Source organism: Musca autumnalis, unplaced genomic scaffold (genome assembly GCF_047663935.1).
Source record: "Musca autumnalis isolate F117 unplaced genomic scaffold, ASM4766393v1 scaffold_3, whole genome shotgun sequence".
NCBI lineage: Eukaryota > Metazoa > Arthropoda > Insecta > Diptera > Muscidae > Musca > Musca autumnalis.
The window spans coordinates 58,953,521-58,974,958 of NW_027411866.1; the positions used below are offsets into that span (position 1 = coordinate 58,953,521).

At 33.8% G+C, this 21,438-nt stretch overlaps 2 protein-coding genes across 15 annotated transcripts in view; one reads left to right on the forward strand and one right to left on the reverse strand.

Moving 5' to 3' along the window:
* Cngl (Cyclic nucleotide-gated ion channel-like) overlaps window positions 1–21,438 on the reverse strand; it is a 139,601-nt gene that overhangs the window by 107,613 nt on the left and 10,550 nt on the right. The gene's annotated exons all lie outside the window — the stretch shown is intronic.
* LOC141399720 (pH-sensitive chloride channel 2-like) lies at window positions 2,953–6,113 on the forward strand. Its single transcript, XM_073978941.1, has one exon. It carries the CDS (start codon window positions 4,469–4,471, stop codon window positions 6,086–6,088), a length of 1,620 nt encoding a protein of 539 aa, XP_073835042.1. The 5' UTR covers window positions 2,953–4,468; the 3' UTR covers window positions 6,089–6,113.

Consider the following 21,438-nt stretch of genomic DNA (forward strand, 5'->3'; position numbering starts at 1 on the left):
CGACAGTAAAAATCACAATATTAATTTGCACATATAATTATTTTACATAGGTGTAAAGCTCTATCTTAAATATTGCGAGCTGTATCTTTATTTTAACAGACGGACATGGTGATATCAAGGAACACGCAAGACCGATTTTTTAGTTTTAAAAACTGTTGCTTCATTCGACAGATTCAGATATGTAGTTTCACATCTTCCTGGCGTGGCTAGCCAGAAAGTCAAGATTTGGACCGGAAACCCCGAAAAACTTAATTTTGTTATTTGTTCACCAATTGCTATTCCTATAGGAAAAAATATTGATGTCCGGATTATCGAGGTCGATGTGATGTCCGCATTACAGAGTCTACAATGTAAAATATTCTAGTGTCCGGATTACCGCGTTATCCGGACTAAGGAATGTCCGGATTATCGAGACTATACTGTACTTAGCAAACAAATTTGGTTTCAAAGAATTGAAAAGATTACAATTTGATTTCAGGTATTGTTGCGAAGTAACAGGTTTGCGGACGGTAAGATCTCTAGGCGATGAATATTTCTTCAAAATTTATGCGTTCGGTCCCACGCATCTCGCGCGACTACAGAATAAACATCAGCTCGCAAAATACAAATAACATATTAGTCAATGTTTACATTAGGCAATTTTCCATATGCCTTACCTCTCTCACTATCAAGCTGACAATTGCCGCAAGGAAAATTGCCGAATGTAAATATGGACTTTGTATTGATTACTTATTATACACACAAATAAATATATTACGAAACATACCAAAATGGAACAAACAAAAAATACTACAAACGCAGCTCATTGGCTATTCTACTGTTTCACAGACGGATTTGTAAATTAAGTGCCAGAACCTATAATATAATAAGCTGTTATAAATTACACAAAGGGATCTAATTGGATTACACTGTGCAACATTTTTAAGGTGATCTTGTGCAAACAATTTGAACTGACAAACAATTCGAACTAGTTGGGTTTTGTTGTGTCAGATCCAGCTCGGATTTTATGGCCCCATCTAAACATGGTTAAATATTGAGTTTTTAAAGAAATTCGGGGCTACATCTCTGAAACCAATGCGAATCTTCTTCTGACCTCTGAAGCAAATTTGTAGATAAGGACAAGAATAAAATATTTGGAGAAATAAAGAACTCGAAAAACTATATTTATTGCCTCAAATTTCAAAATATGTGCACAAATTCCACAATTTTTAAACATTTCGCACCGTATTTCCAAAACCGTTAATTTTTTCTGAATATTTTCTTTTAGAAAAATAGTCCCTGGAATGTAATTCACAACTCTTCAGAACATGTCATTGTTGTAAAATGCCTCTATGCCGTTGTTTTCAGTACATTTTTCAACGACGATCTAAAAAAATGTCAATAATGTAGTGAAATCCGAAATGCGAGAATAAACTGTTGGTGTGAACTGTGTTTGAAATAAGTGTTGTAAAAGATATGATGCAAAATACCGCTGAAACAACATGAAGTAAGCATTTTAGAGTTTCAGAATGTTCTAAAGAATTGTTGAGAAATTAATTTGGAAGATTTTTGCATAAGGTAACTTGGTTCAACTCCCAATAGTTTAGCCGATACTGACCAGAATTTCAGCAATTATGTAAAATTTTCTACATTTTATAGATTTTGATGCCCATCTACTGGTTAAGGGTTACAATATTGCTAAAGACTGCAAGGCCAAATTCCTAATCGTTTCTGAGATAAAGGCCTGATAAATGCAAAAAAGTGTATATTTAGCCCGGTTTAGATGAGGCCATAAAACCAGAACTGGATCTGACAGGACAAAACCCTACTAGGGTTTTTGTAATCTAAATATGTACTTTCAAAAAATGCATACTAGAAGTTGTTTGCATTTTCAGTGTTGCATAGTGTTATTCAAGACATAATTAGTTCTCGCAAACCATAATTTTATCGATTGAAGATTACGTGTTCTACGAGAAGGAACATTGTGATCTCTGTATTTCGGCAGTGAGAAGTGGACAATCAATTAGTCCGCGTAGTAGTGATAAATAAATTTAAATGCAAAAATTACAGAAAAAAAAAATAATTAAAAAATTAAGTTTTATTTATAAATGCAATAAAAACTAGAAAATTATTTTTCGCTTAGACTTAATAAGTATATCCTTCATCATGATGGAGTCTCTCAAATAAAAAGCTTGCCGTTTGATTTTGTCACCATTTTTAATTTAAATGCAAGCGTTTTATTTGAGCCATTCATTCTCTATTTAAGAAGATAGGAAGTTTTTATATTTTTTAAACGAAAACAACCACAAGCGAAAGTATTTAAGAAAATACTGTAAAAATATACAAATAATTTAAAATCGCCGCCCCGAACTGCTACCGACAAATTCAGACATAATTATTTTTTAAATAATTTTATGAAATCTGAGGATTTTGTGGATATATCGGCATTGTTTGGCACTTAAGCCTCCTCAAATAAACAATTCCGCCCAAATTCTAACTTCTTTAAAATTTATAACGGTTTATTCCAGATCAATAGAAAAAACTGTAAATATCGAAATTAAACAAAAAATAATTTTGAAATTAAGAAAAAACGTTGGGAGTTATTTCCGCGTTTTTGTCCGTGAAGCAAAAAGGACATAACCCCCAATGATTTTTGTGATTGTACATGTGTATGTATTGAGAAATGATTCTAGACAAGACTCTAGGCTTCAAAAATACTTCGTTGGTAGAGGGTATACGAACACATCCCACTCTTGCTATGAACGGATTTCTTATAGAAAATTACGCATAGCACACAATGGATGGATTTGTTAGGTCGAATTTTCAATTTGTCATTTTCTTTTATATCGAATGACAATTATTATCAATAAATTTCACCATGCCGATGAATAAACGTTGAACCCATCGGTCAAGTGGCTTCATTGTTAACACTTACATAGATGGTGTGTGGGTGTATGTGATGAATTGTTTTTCGTTTTTTTTATTTTTTATTTTTGCTTTTGCTGTACACATTTTAGTTAGCAGTGATCGTACTAAACATACAATTGCTTTCTACGTAAGTAAGAATTTGTTTAAAGAAATTTCGGAGTAGGTGCTCTATCAAAATGTTAGACATAAGCAAATATTGATATTTCAAAAAGAAATACGAAAACCTGATAAGAATTACAGAAAAACATTCATTATTTGCTGCCACTCTTACGCGTTCACCAACGACTACTCCTCCCCGGCCAACCTTACCGTTCAGATAATGGTGGCAATACGAGTACATGTGTATGTTTTTGAAGTTCAGTGTTGTGATATATCTTCGAGATAAGGAAATAAAATTATATTAATTTAAATTAAACACTACAGAAAGGAATATAATAAATTATAAAAACAAATCAAATTCACAGCAGTCAATGTTGGATCTATTGGCACCCTACACCAAACAATTATATTTATAGATAGTAGTCTTGGAGAAATGTTTAGTTCCATTTTTTGATTAGACGGATGTTAATTCAAGCTGAATTAAAAATGCATCTAATCATGGTAAATCATCTGCCACCGTTACCCATATTGACATAAGATGCATCAATAGACACAAATGGCTGTAGTTTCAACAACCTCCTGAATCTGTTATTTCTTCATAAAATAATATATAAACGAAAGCCAAAATATCTTTATAACAGACTTAGCTTTGCCAGAGCAAACAGAGGAAATATGTTGATACCCATGAGAGGTCAAAGCCTGGTATCTGAAAGGCAATTTAATTATTTTAAGTATTTTATTTTATAATTATTCTGATGTAATAATCCTGTACTGTAATTTATAAGGCGGCAGTCTTGTTGTGCAGGATGTTGTCGCAAATAAATAAATTAAGTAATAAATGCTTGAGGATCTCATGGATATTCATACACATGTACTTACGGACAAGTCATTCATTAAACCAAACATTCTATTCTAATTCCAAGTAATACATACATATATCGGAAACAGTGAAAAAATAAAATAGCGACATAAAAATAATATTTTTGTAAATTTATTGACCTGATTATTCGTTTCTGTTTTTTATTTATTATTATGAGAATAGCATACACTTCAGTCGACTTAATTCTCCCTCAGGTTATTTCTTTTGTAAAATTTATTTCCTCAAAATAATTTGACCTTGAAAAGACATTTTCCCATATCGCAATTTAAATTTTAACCACTGTGCGGAGGTAATTGACGTGTGTTGTGAATGTGTGAGCGAGCGTGCATACAAAAACAGCAACCAAGTGTCGATTGGAGTTCTCTGCGAGAACTTTCATTTGAAGAGCATTGTCTGTACTGCTTGTTATGTTCAGATAGATATCCTCATAGACGTGTTAGGTTAGTTAGTCGGACGGTAAACGGGTAATAGGAAAATCACAACCTCGTATGCGCAATCAAACGTTAAACAATCGTCAACCGCATAGCGGGCAGAAACAACACCTTCAGTGTTAAAGTCGCGGCCAGTCTTAGCGAACAAATTATGAATAAACAATTAATTGTGATATTTTGCCTTGGATTGTCGACTGGTTTGTGTTCGCTTGATGTAAATACAGTAACGGGAGTGTTAGCATCGACAGTAAACGCTACGGTGCCCGGCATTGAGAGTATTGAAAAGTTACGCGTAGCATTAACGGGAACTGTTAACAGTGTGCCAGTTAACGAGAGCACATACACGATTTCGACAGATTTAAATGTAACAAGAAGTGCCGACGAAACATGTTCATCGCTCGACGATGCTGCCCAACTGACGCAGACTCAGTTGATAAATCGTCTGACAGCATCCTGCCGCTATGATCGACTGGAACGGCCAAATGTGGTGGTAAATGACACGATTGTCGATTCTCCTCTAGATGTGTATGTTCGGGTTTACATATACGTGCTGCAAAATCTGGATTCTAGCGACTTGCAATTCAAGATGCACGGTTTGGTACAGTTGCGTTATAAGGATCCCCGGCTGGCCTTCGATAAATATGCACCGAGTCGGACGCAATCAATTTTGGGGGAATCCAAGTTGCGTGAATTGATTTGGGTTCCGCATATTTTTCTAGCTAACGAACACGATTCAAGCGTTCTTGGAACGAGCGAAAAAGACATTCTTACATCAATTAGTCCAGATGGCACTGTGATCACATCCTCTAGAATTCAAGCTACTTTGTACTGTTGGATGAAATTGCAAAAGTTTCCCTTCGATGAACAATATTGCCCCACAGTTCTGGAAAGTTGGATGTACAACGCAACCGAACTACGTCTGTTTTGGGAGGAAAATGCCCCAGTAACATTCGATCCCAAGATGCACTTGACCGAATACGCCCTGCAAGATGCGTGGACAAATGAAACTATTATCAACGCAGACCTTGATGACTTGCGACATGGAGCATTTGCTGGTAATTACAGTTCCCTGAGCTTTACTGTTCACCTGGTACGAGAAGTGGGATACTATGTCATGGACTACTTCCTGCCCTCAATAATGATTGTTGCCATATCATGGGTATCTTTCTGGTTGCAAGCTGATCAAACACCTGCTCGCACAACTCTCGGTTGTACCACTATGTTGTCATTCATCACGCTAGCTTCGTCACAGGAGAATAACCTGCCAAAAGTTAGCTATATAAAGGTTTCAGAGGTATGGTTTTTGGGCTGTACTTTCTTCATATTCGGCAGTTTGGTTGAGTTTGCATTTGTAAATACCATATGGCGGCGCAAGAACAGCGTTGAAGTGAAAAAAGTAAAAAGCAAATATATTTTGAAATCTACCCTAACACCGCGCATGAAACGTCACAAAATGATCGATAACGAACGACAGCAATCGCGTCCAACTTGTGATCGTTTCCTTTCCGTGGATCCGCCATCGCCTGTCATCATTACTGTAGGTGATGAGACACCCAATAAATTTACCTCATCGGATTCCATAGCAACCATAACATCAAGTGTGGATGACAATTTCCCAGATCCCGATAATAAACGAAATGAAAATCACTCCTGGTCCACAATGACACCACATGAAGTGTCCTTGTGGATAGATAGGAAGGCCCGTTTCTTATTCCCTGTGGCATTTATAATATTCAATGCATTCTTTTGGACATTTGTGTATTGTTTGTGACAATAAAGTTAGAATAGAAAAAAAAGAACATTGTAAATGTTGTTTCATTCTGACTAAGAATATTATTATTTAGAATATCAACCAAACAGTTAATTTGCGTTTGAACTGTGACCGCGTAAATGAATAAAAATAGGTAAAAACGTAAAACGTGTTGAAGCTAACGAGATTTTTACGTTGTCGCTAATCCATCAAATTACAGCTACATGTCCAGAGAAGAAGTAGAAGAATATAATATTGAGATTACACTTCTACTGTATAACTTTTAAGAATCTAAGCTGCACACACCTTTAAAGAATGCTGACCCTGTAGTAGTTGCTGAGTAGTGAGTCATAATCAGTGTAAGCATTGGAGGTAGTAAGTCAATTGTTCATGATGGGCCCTATGAAGACATTGGTACCAGAGTTTCAATACTAGATTTTTCGGTCTTTTTGGAGTTTTTAGTAGATTTAAAAGGTAGATGCATAATCGTACGTTTAGATTTACGAAATTAACTGGTTTCAAATAAAATCCACTGGTTATAAATAGAATTTATTCGTTATACGTAATGGATTTGACATTCCGTGGATTTCGTAAATCTATGCGTTCTATACGACAATGAACTTAGCTCAAACACTACAGTTTTGTGTAAATTGTATATTTTATCAAAGAAAGTAAATATTAAGATTGTTAACAAAATGTTGACAAATTCACCATAATAGTAGACACTGGTGGTGACATGTCGACACTTGACCCCAGTTTCCTTTCACGGGACATTTTGAAGACTGAATTTTTTGTGTTTTTGTATTTTTAATCTAGCTGCGACGTGCATTAGGATATTTCTAAACACGAATCATAGGATTAAAGTGCTCGCGATTATGCATAATTTGATATGTTTACTGACTGTGTAGTTCATACAGCATCACAGTAATCTACTTCCGAAGGTCATATTGTGCAATTTTTTCTAAAAACCCTATTTGTGCATTTGTATATAACATGCATTTGGGGATATACATAGAATCACTTTCTGAGTCGTTATATATGTACATGTAGTCCGTTCGTTAGCAGTGTACAGATCACATTTATTGTGCGATTCGGCTTAAAATTGGGGAAGGTAATTTTTTCGTCATAGGAAGAAACCTATTGCTTTTCGTGAAAATCGGTTTAGATTTGGATATATATATATATATTTTCGGCCGATTTCATGTATTTGCTGCACCAAACGCGCATCCGATGTCGATAACATTTGGAATGTGTGACTGAATTCGGTCTAGAAGTAAATGTGCCATTTAAATCGGTTCAGATTTGGATATAGCTCCCATTTACATATATTTAACATATTCACAGTGGTGTAGTGTATCATATATTCGCCTAATGTGACCCTACATTTAAGGTTCATAGTGGTCAATAAACTTATCCACCAACATTTTTAGACATGTGCAGGGTTCGGTATAGACCCCATATAACGGTACCACCCAATTTAAAGTATTTTGTAGTTTATATCTTTTTTTGATAAAATTGGGTTAAATTGGCATTTATGATTTCCTGTGTTAAAAATTCTTCACCAAACATTGCGTACACGTTTTGGTATAGACCCCATATAACGATTCAATGCCGATTTCATATTTTGAGTTAAACAGCGATAATTCGGAAAGTGTTTCCGGTCCCATGGATTAGGAATTTTCGGGATACTACCGTTGTTTTCAAAATTTCAGTGCTTACAACGGAAGAGACATTTTGTTTTTAAATAATGGACCAGATACATATCAGCTTCTAATATGTCCCTAAATTACTTATCTTGTAAGTTCCAAAAATTTGTATACTTTAAAAGAAGAACATGCCTCCCAGATATCAGAGATATTATTATTTATTTGTTTATACGTTTATTTATTCATGCACAACAAGATAATTATCTTAAAATCTACACTGAATGAAATATGACTAATACATACCAAATACACATACGAGTAAAGTAATTTGAAAATCTTTATAAAAAATCAAATGTTGTTCGTTGGTAATTGCATCACTTAAGATCGGCTGCACTATTTAAATAAAGTGTTATCCATTTAGTGGTTTCAAAAGTATGGGACTGGAATTCGACATCTGTCAAACTAAATCGTTAAACCAATATTTTTTCTATTAATTAATTCTCTTTCGAGTTGAGCTTTCATGACCTAAGAGGTACATTGAAAAATTAGGCGTCTTTTTCTTTTCAGTTGAAAGTCTGACGTTGACGAAAATGGATCCCTTATTTATCACACAACGCGTAAAAATAATCAAAACGTACTACAAAAATGGTGATTTGTTTTTGATAGATTTTTCGTGATTTTTGACCAAATTTTCTTCAGCGATGAGGCACATTTCTCACTCGGTGGGTATGTTAATAATCAAAATTGTCGAATATGGGATTCTGAGAATCCTCAAGTAATTGAAGAGGCCATAACCTCCAGAAAAAGTCACCAACAGGCCACCAAGATCATGCGATTTAACCCCATTAAACTTTTATATGGGGCTACGCGAAAGACCTGTTCACTAAGATAAACATTCAACTCTTGAGCACTTAACAACCACCATTCATCAAGTTATGGCAGAGATACCACTCAATATGTGCAAAAACGTGGTCGAAAATTACCTCAAAGGAATTAATGATTGCAACAGTTCGCGTGGAGGTCATTTAAATGATAAATGACACTACACGTTTCGCAAATAATGTCAACGTTCAAACTTTATAATAAAAAAGAAATATCATAAAAAAATATTTTATGTGTTTTATTTGCGTTTACTTTTGAAACCACGAAATGGATAACCCTTTACGCAGAGAAGAGATAATAGGGGTGTCTTTTTACTTACTAAATGTTGCTGAAACATATTTTTCAGCAACTTTTCCTTTACACAACTGTCAAAATCTGCAACATTAGTAATAATTATTACTAATTATCACGTAAAAAGACACAGCTATTATAGGAACAAAATAGTGTATTTAAAAAATCTGAAAATATATATTGTTGTTCCAACCATATATTTTTTTATCGGGAAACATAATGTCATAAAATATATTGTTGCACCAACAACACATGTTTTCAGAAATTAAAAATACTCTATTTTGTTCTTAGAATATGATTGTTCCTACAATATCTCTTCTCTGCGTGTTTATATATTGTTTTGTAATGTTCGCCATTGCGCAACATATTTTTCACGGAAAGAAAAATTGACCGTGTCCGCCAAGCGTTTTCGCAGTTTTAGTTTCTTTACATACTCCCATTTGTACATGATTTATTATACTTCAAATACTCGGCCTCATAAAATTGATATTATATAAAACAGTTTTTCATTTTATAACGTTTTTTGCTTATCCTGTAAAGTTTTGGTTTTATGGTTTACGTATTCGGGCATTTATGGTGACGATATGTTACATCTACAAAAGTACTGAACCGATTTTCCTGAAAATTTTCCGTTGAAAATAAGGTACATACTTATTTTGTTGAATTTCGGAGGGAAGGAACCCTATGCCCTATTTTTAAAACCGCTATATTTGCAATAATTACGAATGTATCGGTTTGAAAATTAATTTGCTAAACAATGGTGGTTGTGTCTCCGGCCGTACTTACAAAACTACTAGTCGGGTTTTCATGAAATTTGGGGACAATGCTCAAAGTTGTGCCATGGTGATAATAGAAAGCATAAGCCTCATAGTCCAGTCAAAATAGACATGCGTATAAGGGGGAAATAGCAAAAATTCCCACATAGCTGAATTTTAGTGGAAAGCTCGGGTTTGCCAAACGAAGTTATTTAGGGTCAAAGGTCATTTTTAGAGGCCTTATTCAGTTTTTTTTTTTGATTTTTCTCAAAAAAGATATGACCTATTAGAAATCAACTAAAGTAAAAGTTTTAGGCTTAAAAATTGTCTACAAGAATGATCTGCATTACTTTTCAAATATCGAGATATAAGTGTCAAATTACACATGTGAAGAAGTAAACTGCGTAAGAACATCATGAGGCGGATCGGTTAAAATAACAACGCCATGTGTTAGGTATTTCCAAAAGCTTTCAAACGATATCCACTTTGCGGGGATCGGTTCAGCAGAATCGGGTATAACCCGGTTTTAAATCTGGCCTTTCGGGCCAAATAACCGGCGAACCTGTTCCACTACCCACGAAAATTATACATTTCCGTAATCAGAGCAACAAACCTTACCTTTTGACAAAAATTCAAAAAATGGGAGAGTTTTCGTTGGGGATTTCACATATGCGTTAAATGGGCTATTTTTCACAAAATGATTCTAACATAGAATAACACTAATAAACACGCTCCAATTTTGTTGGAGTTTTTTTAAATATAGACATATTTTCTGTCTTCAAGAAACCATATATTTTTTGGGGGACAGGCCCGGTTACTCCGGTTATTTTAGCCGTTTCACCTGAATATGCGCGTATTTCCCTTATAAGTATTTTTTAGAACCGCTATATCTCAAGAATGGTTCCTCCTATGAATAAAATTATAAACACCAAACTTGTGGAGAATTTTTCTGTCTACAATATTTGCTCCAGTCACTTTCTGATTAGACCCCCGTTTTCAAGAAAAAATCCGAAAACCTAAAAAAGCCCTAAATGTTGACCTTTGACGCCGAATAACTGTTTTTGTGCTCATGGGTTTGATGGGGACTTTAAGGACATGATTTTAATGGCAAACCCTAGCTCTCCACCAAAATTCAGCTTTGTAAGAATTTTTGCTCTTTCAATGTCTATTTTGACTGACCTTAATACTATTTATATCCTACACCACACTGTAATAAGGCGTATTATGTCTGTGTGCTGTAACATGCAAAAGGAAACAAGATAACCCATAGTTCAGTCCATGTTGGTCCATGCTGCATTTATTGTCTGATTCGCATGAAAATTTGGGTAGATCATTTTTTGGCCAAAGAACGAAAGCTATTTATTTTGGTACGAATCGATTCAGAGTCGGATATAGCTCCCGTATAATTTTTCGTCGGCCACACCATTTATGTCCAATTTCAATGAAATTTGAAATGTGTGGCGGAATTTGATCCAGAAACTAGTTTGCCAATTTATATTGAAATCGGTTCAAATCGTCCATAGATATATTTGCCCGATTTCATGTATTCGACGCACCAAATACAAATAGGACGCACCAAATACAAATAGGACGCACCAAATGCCTGTCCACATTTTGATGAAGTTTGGCAAATTTGACGGAATTTGTCTAGCAAAAACTTCGCAAAATTATATCGAAATCGTATGGCATTACTTTTATCATTTCCTTACTGGTTTTTAAAATGCTATATTTGGAAAAAGTTTGGATGTTTCGCTTGGAAATTTAATTTGCGAAAAATGGCGGTTGCATTTCAGAATATACATAGGTACTTCCTTGGAGCGAAAACACCCGATGCCTACTTTTTAAAATATGTTATATCTCCAAAACTACTGAACCGTTATGCATGAAATTTGCAGCAAATTTTTAAGTTTTGCCGTGGTAATATATGAATTCCGGAGGAATTGGGGTACCTTCCCAGGTCCATTTGTAAAACGCTTTATATGCAAAATTGATGACCATATCGGTTTGAGCATTCATTTTGGGAGACAATCAGATTGTGTCTCCTACCCTAGGTACATACATTTTTGGACCAAAATATCCGTCCACATTTTTTTACCTTTGTTATATCGTGAAGACTATCAAAACTACTGAACCTAGTTTCATGAAATTTTCAGACAATGCTCAAGAATGTCCAGTGGTGAAAAAAGGATATATATTTGTTGACGAATTTCAGAGGGCCTATTGTTTTAAAATCGCTACATTTGCTAAACTTATTGACGCATCGACTTGCAAATTAATTTGCGAGATAACGGTGGTTCTGCCCCTGATTAAATGTTCTTAATTACGGAAATCCCGACCACGGTCACTTTTTAAATATGCTATAGCTCGAAAACTAACGAAACGGCATTTATGATATTTTCTGGAATGTGCCGTGGTACAATTAAAATACGGGGGTGGATCAATGTTTCCTTAATTTTTCCATCTTCCCACACAGTTAGATGAAATACAACACCTGTTCTATCTAGTGCCATTTATTAGAGGATCAAACACAATCCAGAGAGTTCCGTTCCGAAAAATGGCTGATGCGATTACGCCTTATCGAGCAAAAAAAACAAGAAACATGGAAAAATGCACTGATTGGGTTACGAATTGACGTCTTATCGACCATGTTCTCCGCATTTTGCCCGCAGTGACCATTTCCATTATTCAAAACGCTCGTTGGAAAGAGCTTCGGCTCGAGGAAATTATTGATCAGAAATTCCTATTTTATGGACCCCGAAAATCCTGTGTTTTTGGAAAGGAATCAAATGACGGTACTCCCTGATATTTGGACTCTAGGATAAATTTACATGGTACTACATGGAAACGATATTCTATTTCATATAACTGGAAGTTGGAAAAGTCACGGAATTATTGGTCCACCCTCGTATTGTTCTACAATTAAAAGTGTATTTATAAATAACAACGAAAATCAGACAAATAAAAATCCAAATAGAGACATGACGTAAAATATCACGGTTTTAATAAAAATATCTTGTGCTTAAGATTGTTTCAAAACAAGGGACTTTAAGATAGAAAATATTCTTTCGCACTTATGTGAAGCAGGACAGAATGTTATAGTCCATGTTTTGGTAAGACATTCACTAAGTTTTTTCCTGAAAAAAAAACAATTGTCGGTTTAACTTATTTCCAAATCTTTTGTCATTTCCTGATTCTGTAAAATCCTAATCGGATCCCGTTGCCATAATACCGAGAATTCCCGAGAAATCCCGGAGCGGGAATTCTCTACCCAAAACCGCATATAACTTGTAGTACACTTTCCCCTTCGACCTTGTAATGTATTGTTTGATATGGACAATTGAAAATTCATTTATAATTCGATTCAATGAGTTTTATCGCATGTTAATGCGCCATTGGACTTTCGTCCGAAATAATGATTTGCCAAGAACTTCAAACTATATTGGTTTCGATCTGAATGATCTCATTATTTATGTTTCGTGAAGGACTTACCACCCTTGTCTGTGAATCTAGTTTCTAATATCAATAATGTATGTCTGGATCGGTTTAAGGATCAGGGATTTTAAATCCACTTAGTTCGATATTATTATACCCTGTTGCATTATTTGTTTGTCGCTGTCCGGAAACATGTTTTATATATCTGAGTGTTAAAAGAAAATGGGGTGAATCTGGTGTTCCACCACGTAGCAAAGAATATTGTTACGAATGTAACTGATAGATTTAAGTTAATTTAGTTTAATTTCCGTTAATTTAAATATTTGAATTGTAACGTAAAGTTTTATTATGCAGTTACTTTATTTAAGCAACAACAACAACTACCATGTAGAAATCTCTTCATCATTCTAGTTCTTTACCTTTCATTAATGTGCTTTTATTTTGTTTTGCCATAGTCATGTAATTATTGTTTAGTTTGTCACTTCTTTATTTCTTGCATCTGTTTGTTGTTGTAGTTACGTCATTACTTTGTCCACTGTATTGATCATCCCCCATGTATGCGAGTCTTAGTGCGAATGTGCGTCTGTGTGTTCGTTGTACATATTCGAGGAGTTGCCAGACATTTTCTAGAGGACTCTCGAACAGGGAGACTTTGGGATATAAATACAGGGGAACTGGCAATGACGAGTTAGTTGTGTTTTAAGCGTTGAACTGAACAGATCGGTTAAATAATAGCTGCGTGCTAACTAGAGACAAGGTGTGTGCTCAGTACTTAAAGTCGGTTCCGAATAAGTGTAATAAAGTAAATAAAGCATTGTAGAAACGTAATCTAAAATGAACCCTGTTTTATTTGGTACAAATCGTACTGGGGAATAAAACAACGTCTACATGGAGATTAGTTAAACCTAATTCCGTAACAATATAATGGCTCTGCTGGTATGGGAAATAGTGGTAGTTTCACTTTGCCACCGAGGTAACATAATCCAGTCGTTTCTCTAGATAGCTTCAAAGCTATTTGACACAATTTGAATAGGTGAATGTGACTAGAGTCAATTGAGCAGTCGTGATAAAACGCACGCTAGACAATTAAAATCACCGCTCGAAGCACTTTTTCTTGTGCGTTGAGTTAGATTTTGGCGTCTTCTTGTGCGTTGATCCAAATTTTGATGTTGTTCTGCGATAAGTTTGACAATTTCTCATTGCTAACTGAGTTTGATTATTCGCTTGTCATTGTTCGTGTTGTGATGCACGAAGTCTGTCAGCGTACTGTTCTCGTGCAGTTTCCTGATCATCCCTATTCAATTGATGTGTAATATTCCGATGATGTTCACTTCGCATCCGACGTCAAAAAACATTTGATCGTATTCGCGGCATTGACAAATGAATTTGAACATTTCTCAACCATTACCATATGAGAATTATATACATCCAACAAAAACAAAACTTTCTATGTAAAAGTGTTTTACAAAAAAAAATGTCGATAACGTTCGAAAACGAAAATCTGTTGCTATTTCTTTGCACAATTCTTCAAATTGTGTCTGATAATGTTGATAATTTAAAGTCAACTTAGATGCTTTTGCCTAAAACTAAAGAATAGAATATTGAGGAAACGGCCGCTTAACTATGCATATCCGAAGAAATTGCAAAGCTATTGATGTCGCTAAAATACGTACAACAATTACTTGCAAGTAACCAAGAAGAATGTTTTTTTGTAACTGTTGCGTTAAGAAATCTCATTGGGTATAGGGATGGTGAGCCTACCAAAGAAAAGAATGCCGAAGGAGTGAGTGCTCAACAACAAAATTAACCTTTAATTTGTTGTTGAGCAATTAACACGACTAAGATGCTACAAATAATAGACGATTTTTAATGGGGTGGAATTACCAATACTTTCCATAATTAAAAAAAATCACTAGCTTAAAGACAATATTTTGATGTACCTTGTAAGCCCACAAAAATATAGATTGGCCGGAGTCTTCAAAAAATGCTATTTCAAGAAAAAACGCTTTTTAATTTTTTATGTTGCATACAAAAATCAATGCATTTTTTCCTTTTCAAGAAATTAACCAAAGAAGGATACTTCTGTGGGGAAATAATTTAAATTTGCATTGCAAAGTTGCCGAGCCGGTTCTAATACGGAAAAAATATTTATTTACTGTGAAAACGAAAGAGGGGCAATTCGATGACCCAGTATTCCTGTAAAGACTATTAGTATTTGAAATAAAGTTAAATATGGGTGAAATACTGCATAGAAAACTCAAATGGAAAGATTCTCTCCAAAAAAAGAGAAAACAAAGCTCACAGATGTTGGTCAACCTGTAGAAGGGATATTCATTCTAAATGGGGTATCAATCAGTGTTGCCGAATTTGACGATTTATCGTCATTTTGACGATTATTTGGCCTAAAATTGAAAAATGACGATTTGAAGATTTTATGGTCCAAAATGACGATTTTTCACGTAATTCCGTGAAATAAAAGACGATAACTATATTTTGACCAGAATTTCACGAAAGTCTTTAAGAAAAGCAATATTCCATACTCGATTTCATAAGCAATTTAATGCTTTTAAACAATTTCGAGACGGATTGGCTTTATTTAGGCACATACATATCTGGAATAGAGGTATTTTCATACTTTTTGCCTCATCTTGGATTTACATCAGCTGAAAATTTTCATGTAGGGTTGTTAATGGATGAAAATCTTCCATGAAAATTTTTCGAGATAAAATACTTCCTACCCATGTCCTTTCTAATGAGAGTTTTTTTGTCGACTTTCGACTGTCCATCAACCAAATGTACGTGTACCGACAAACATGGAGGGTCACACTGTCAAGCAAGCGATGTTTGAGCTAATCTGTCATTCAAAAGTGGCAATGTGTAGATTTTTAAAAAAAATTTTGCTCGATTTTTTGACAGAAAACAGTCAATTTTTTCGATAAAATCAGTTATTTTTTTAAGTTTGTTTAAAATTCTGTTTCGCCTTTAGACAGATTAATAGGTTCTTAAAATGCTTACAAACATGTACGATGATCGGCTCATCCGTTTTACAAAAAAAGGTTTCGCAGATAGCCATTTATCACGAGACTTTACAATATTTTTCAACAACAAAAATTCCAAAAGTAGTATAAGATGTGCTCTTTCAGATGAAAGAAAGAACTTTTTAAAAAAATTTGGTAGTTTCTTTGAAAACAATTCACGAAAATGAGTTTTTTTGGTCTGCCCAACCAGGGACAACCCTTTAAGTGAGATTGGGTTATATTTATTGCTGTGGGTTGTACATTTTATGTTGTCAGTCTCATTGACAAAACTATCGGCTAAAAAATCGCATTAAACGGTAACCAAACCCAGTTTTGGATCATGATGACGATTTTTGACGATTTTCCAAATTTTGTTGACGATTTTTTTGACGATTTCCGACCAAAATCCGTCGGCAACGCTGGTATCAATGCAGTGAGACACACTGGCTCCCCAACATCGAGCTATCCTAACATAAGCAACTTTAGTCTGCTATACAGCTATGGACAACAAATGTAATACAGTCTAACCTCGATTATCCAGGAACTTCGACTGACCTTTTTTCATTAACTCTATTAATTGTTAATAACTTCTTTTGAAATTGTTTTTCAATCATGGGAAGTAATTCAATCATAATAAGTAATTGTGGACATGCAGAACATCATTTGTAATAGAATAAGTAAATTTTTAAGTATTTGTCAATGTATATGTGAGTATTTAAAGCAGGATAGAAATCGAAATAAGCCACGAACAGTTTTTGAAAATAACAAATATTGTTTGTGACGAAATTAAACAATTTGGAAACTGCAACTAAAAATCGTGTTCTGAAGGAAAATTTATCAATTTTTAGAATATGGATTAAAGGAATGCCACACACTAGCTTTGTTCCTTTACGTTAAAGTTTTTCTAAGTTTTACCATTTTTAACTCGGAAAGCGTTCCTTAACCCCAAAAAATAGTAAAACTGTAAGCAAATTTTAAGAGAGTGAGAGAGGAGAGAGAGCCACAATGGCTTTCTCTTTTACTACTTTCTGTTCGACAAATTTCGTTGTGTAAAAGGTGGAAAATCTGTCAAACTGCTGATTTGACATTTATTTGACAATTAAGGCAAAAGGAAAAAAGAAAACTACGCGCATTGTCAATGCAAAATAAAAAGAAATAAAATAAAATAATAAAAATTTAAACTAGCGAAATAAAAAACAGTGAAATTTTGTTTTGTTTGTTATTTCTTTTTTAAGCAGTCATGGTTGTTTTTTTGACATTGCTGCCAGATCTACTATTTTTCCGTTTCCTTACTTTTGTGCAAAACTTGTTACGTGAGAGCAATTTTCACAGTTTTCTGAGAGAAGAGGGAAATTCTCTCTTTTGCTACTTTTACTATTAAATAATAATAGGTAAAAAACTTTTTAAGTTAAACGGTTTTATGTTTAACATATATTGCAATGTTTAAGATAAATGTACTAAAAACCAAAAAATAATAAAATAGATACAGTCGTGGAAATTATAAACATATGCATAGACTAGACTAAAATAAAACCGTGGGGCACGTCAATTGTCTACGAATTATCGACTTAATGTGCGATAGAAGAATCGTTTTATTTCTTGCTCATGGAAATTCCAATAGTTATACACTCCATGTAAATAAAAGAGATGTTTCAACTAGTTTATCGTTGGACATTCACACTGGTGGCTGGCGAGGAATCGTTTCACTGCTCGTAGTTTGTCTTTAATCGACAAAGTACTACTCGCTCACCACTATGAAACCCTAAAACTCGCTTATAATCGAGCTTGCTAGCTTGTTTCCACATTCTATCCCTACTTATCACACGTCCATCGTTGTCGGTTGAACAACTGCCTAATTATAGTGTAACATTACAAAACAAACATTTTAATCAACGATTGTAAACAATTGACGTGCCCCACGGTTTTATTTTAGTCTAGTCTATGCATATGTTTATAATTTCCACGACTGTATCTATTTTATTATTTTTTGGTTTTTAGTACATTTATCTTAAACATTGCAATATATGTTAAACATAAAACCGTTTAACTTAAAAAGTTTTTTACCTATTTTTATTTTCTAGGTTTTAGCTTTTATTTCGCATTCTATTTAATTCATTTAGTGCAGTCCAACTGTACCGCTAACGACGTATCATTTTTAGCCACCCTAACGCCACACAGTCCTCAACTCGATAAAAAATCTTGACTTGGGTGGTGAATTCAGGCTGAATTAATCAGATACCTAAATTAAAGATTCAATTTCTAAATTTAAATCTTAATTATACGCCATTTAGTTGCTGCGCCCATCTTAAATATTGAGGTTGTATAGTACACTGTATTCTTCTTGTCAAGCCCTTTTATTTGATACCCATATTGGTGGGATTGATAAAAAATTGTTATCAGCCATTTGGTAGCGGCGGCCATCTTAGATTTCAATTTTGCATAGTAAATTGTATTCTACTTGTAGAGACCTTTCATTTGATACCCATGTTGATGGGATTGATAAAACCTAAGTTATCCGCCATTTTGTAGAGGCCGCCATCTTGGATTTTAATTTTATATAGTACATTGTATTCTACTGGTTGAGCACTTTCATTTGATACCCATATTGATGGGATTGATAAAACCTACGTTATCCGCCATTTTGTAGCGGCGGCCATCTTGAATTTATAATGATAATGAATAAACATAATTGTATTGTCACCAAAATCCAAAGTGTATACAAAATTTCAGATTAATCGGTTAACAGGAAGAGGGTGAAATTTGAATTACTAAATTTGACCCAAGAATAAATAATGAAACAAACGGGGTGAGCTAAATAAAACCATTTAAAAAGTAAAGGAACAAACTATTTAATCACACGCGTACACAAAAGGTTCACCGGCAGCAGCAGTTTGGTCGTTAATGTATAGACGGCATTAGGCAGGGCACTCACTATCAAATTGGCTTGTCAGAATTTGTGATAGAATGTGTATATTTATCAAAATATGAGAATGTGTGAGTGAATTTTTCTGATTGGGGAAAATCATTTGATTCTCAAAATGAAAATTGTCAAAAAGCAATTTTGAGAAATAGAATATTGATTATTTTTTGAGGAAAATTTTAAGGTTTCGGTTGCAGATTGATTAAATACATTGCTAAGTAAAATTTTATGAGTATTGACAAGCAAAACACATGTCCAGGTTTTGCCAAGTTTAACTAAAAAAGACAACAAAGTGAGTGAGGAAACAGTATAACCAAGACCTATAAGAGGTCGGTCGATAAGCCCACCTGATTATTATGATTGTTGTCAAAAACATTATTAAAATACATTTTTTGTCAAAGGTTGTCAAAATTATACTAAATGGCCGACCTTGTTTACATGGCTGCCAGATTTGACGATTTATCGTCATTTTGACGATTTTTTGGTCAAAAATTGATAAATGACGATTTGACGATTTTTGTCCAAAAAATGACGATTTTTGGTTATTTTGCTAATTAAGTCATAATTAATTTTTTAAAACACGATTTTCTAAAAACTGCTCAAATATTCTTAGTTGATTTTAATAAATAATTCGTAGACAATAATTAAATATAGTTTGTGTATACATAAAGGAATTGTTAACAAAAAACAAAACTGGATTCAAGTGAACCAAGCAAAATATACAATTGCTAGGCTTCAGAGCCTGCAAAAATCTATTATTTTTGAATTTTTTGGAAAATTTATGAAGGAAATTTGGTCAAAGTTTCAATAATAGTAGACTCTTGCAAGTTCTGGAACAGAACAATCAACTGAAAGTTCTAAAATTGTGAAAGCAATTTTATTAGTTTTTCGAAATCTTTAAAGAATTTACACATTTCGTAAACATGGAGGAAAAACAAAAAATGGATTCAAAATTTCGTGAACTAAGATTTTTGGATATTACGGAAATGTTTGAAAATAATGAAACGGAGTTATTTCGCTTTTGGAATGCAATATTCAGTTTGAAACGTGGTGATGTCTCATATGTATTTCCTATAAGAACAAAATTTGTAAAGAAACCCACCAAAAATACCTTTAACCCTTTATTTTAAGAAGGGCATGTCGCGCGAAATTAGTGGTTGTCTTTGACCACTAAAATAAGTAGTCACGACTTTAAACGACTACTTTCTTAACTATTTATTTCAATGGTCAAACAGTAACTACTTACTTGGCGCGACAGGCCCTTCTTAAAATAAAGGGTTAGTAAGGGGTTTTGTAAGGGGTAGTTTTGCTGGGAGTTAATGATAGGTATTACGTCATTCGTCAGAAAATGTTGAATGCGTTCTCAGCCAAGTAAATCTTAAAAAAATAAAATATCAAAATTCTCTTCATAATGATTCAATGGAGGGTATACTTTATACCAAAGATGATTTAAAACTTAACAAAACATATTGTTATGACATCTTTATTAAGCCCGATCTCTTAAAGATGATAAACTAAAATATTTACAAAATAAATAACTTAATGGCGAAATGTTTGTTCACATTCTTGAATACCCATTTTTGTTTTCTTTTAATAAGAAATATATTAATATATATCTAAAAGTGCGTATTTTAATTTTTGACGATTTTTTTGACGATTTTATAAAATAGATTTGACGATTTCTAAAATAAAAATCGTCATTTTGACGATTTTCCAAAAAAATAATCTGGCAGCCCTGCTTGTTTAGGCTTTGAGTATAACTAAACACCTAATTAATAATTAAAATCATTACGAAGCACAAAAGCTAACAAAAGGGTTAAAACTCAACAACAAATGAAAGAAACAAAAAAAAAAAAAAACAAAACCCAAAGAAGAATGAAGACGAAACTTCATTTGCTCTATTCTTTTTTAATTTTTCTTTATATTTTGATCATCTAAATATCTTCCATATGATTATTCGGGGATTCTTCCTCGAAAATCGCTTCCTGGACACACTTAATGTTGGGTATTCGCAGAAGATCTTTAGGTGCGCTCTTCCGCTTTTGAATTAATTGATCTTCCCCGCGAATCGCTTGTTATCTTTAATGTTTGCAGGGATAGTTTCCCAACATACCATTTAATGTAATTTTATGAAATGACAAAAAAATACTTATAAACATATTCTTCTTATACACAGACAAGCCTAAAATGAGCGTGCATATTAAATATTTTCCATTTATACATTACATTTTAACACTTTTTTGTAATATTATCTCAAGTAATTTTAGTATGTTAGGTTGTATTTTGCCATAGAAAGAATTTGCGTTTTGAAAATTTTCAAACCAAAAAAAAAAAACATTTTCTGTTTTCAAATTGTGTGTGTGTGTGTGAGAAAATTGGCGCACACCGACAGCAGAAGGGGCTCCCATTGAACACCCTTGACATACAT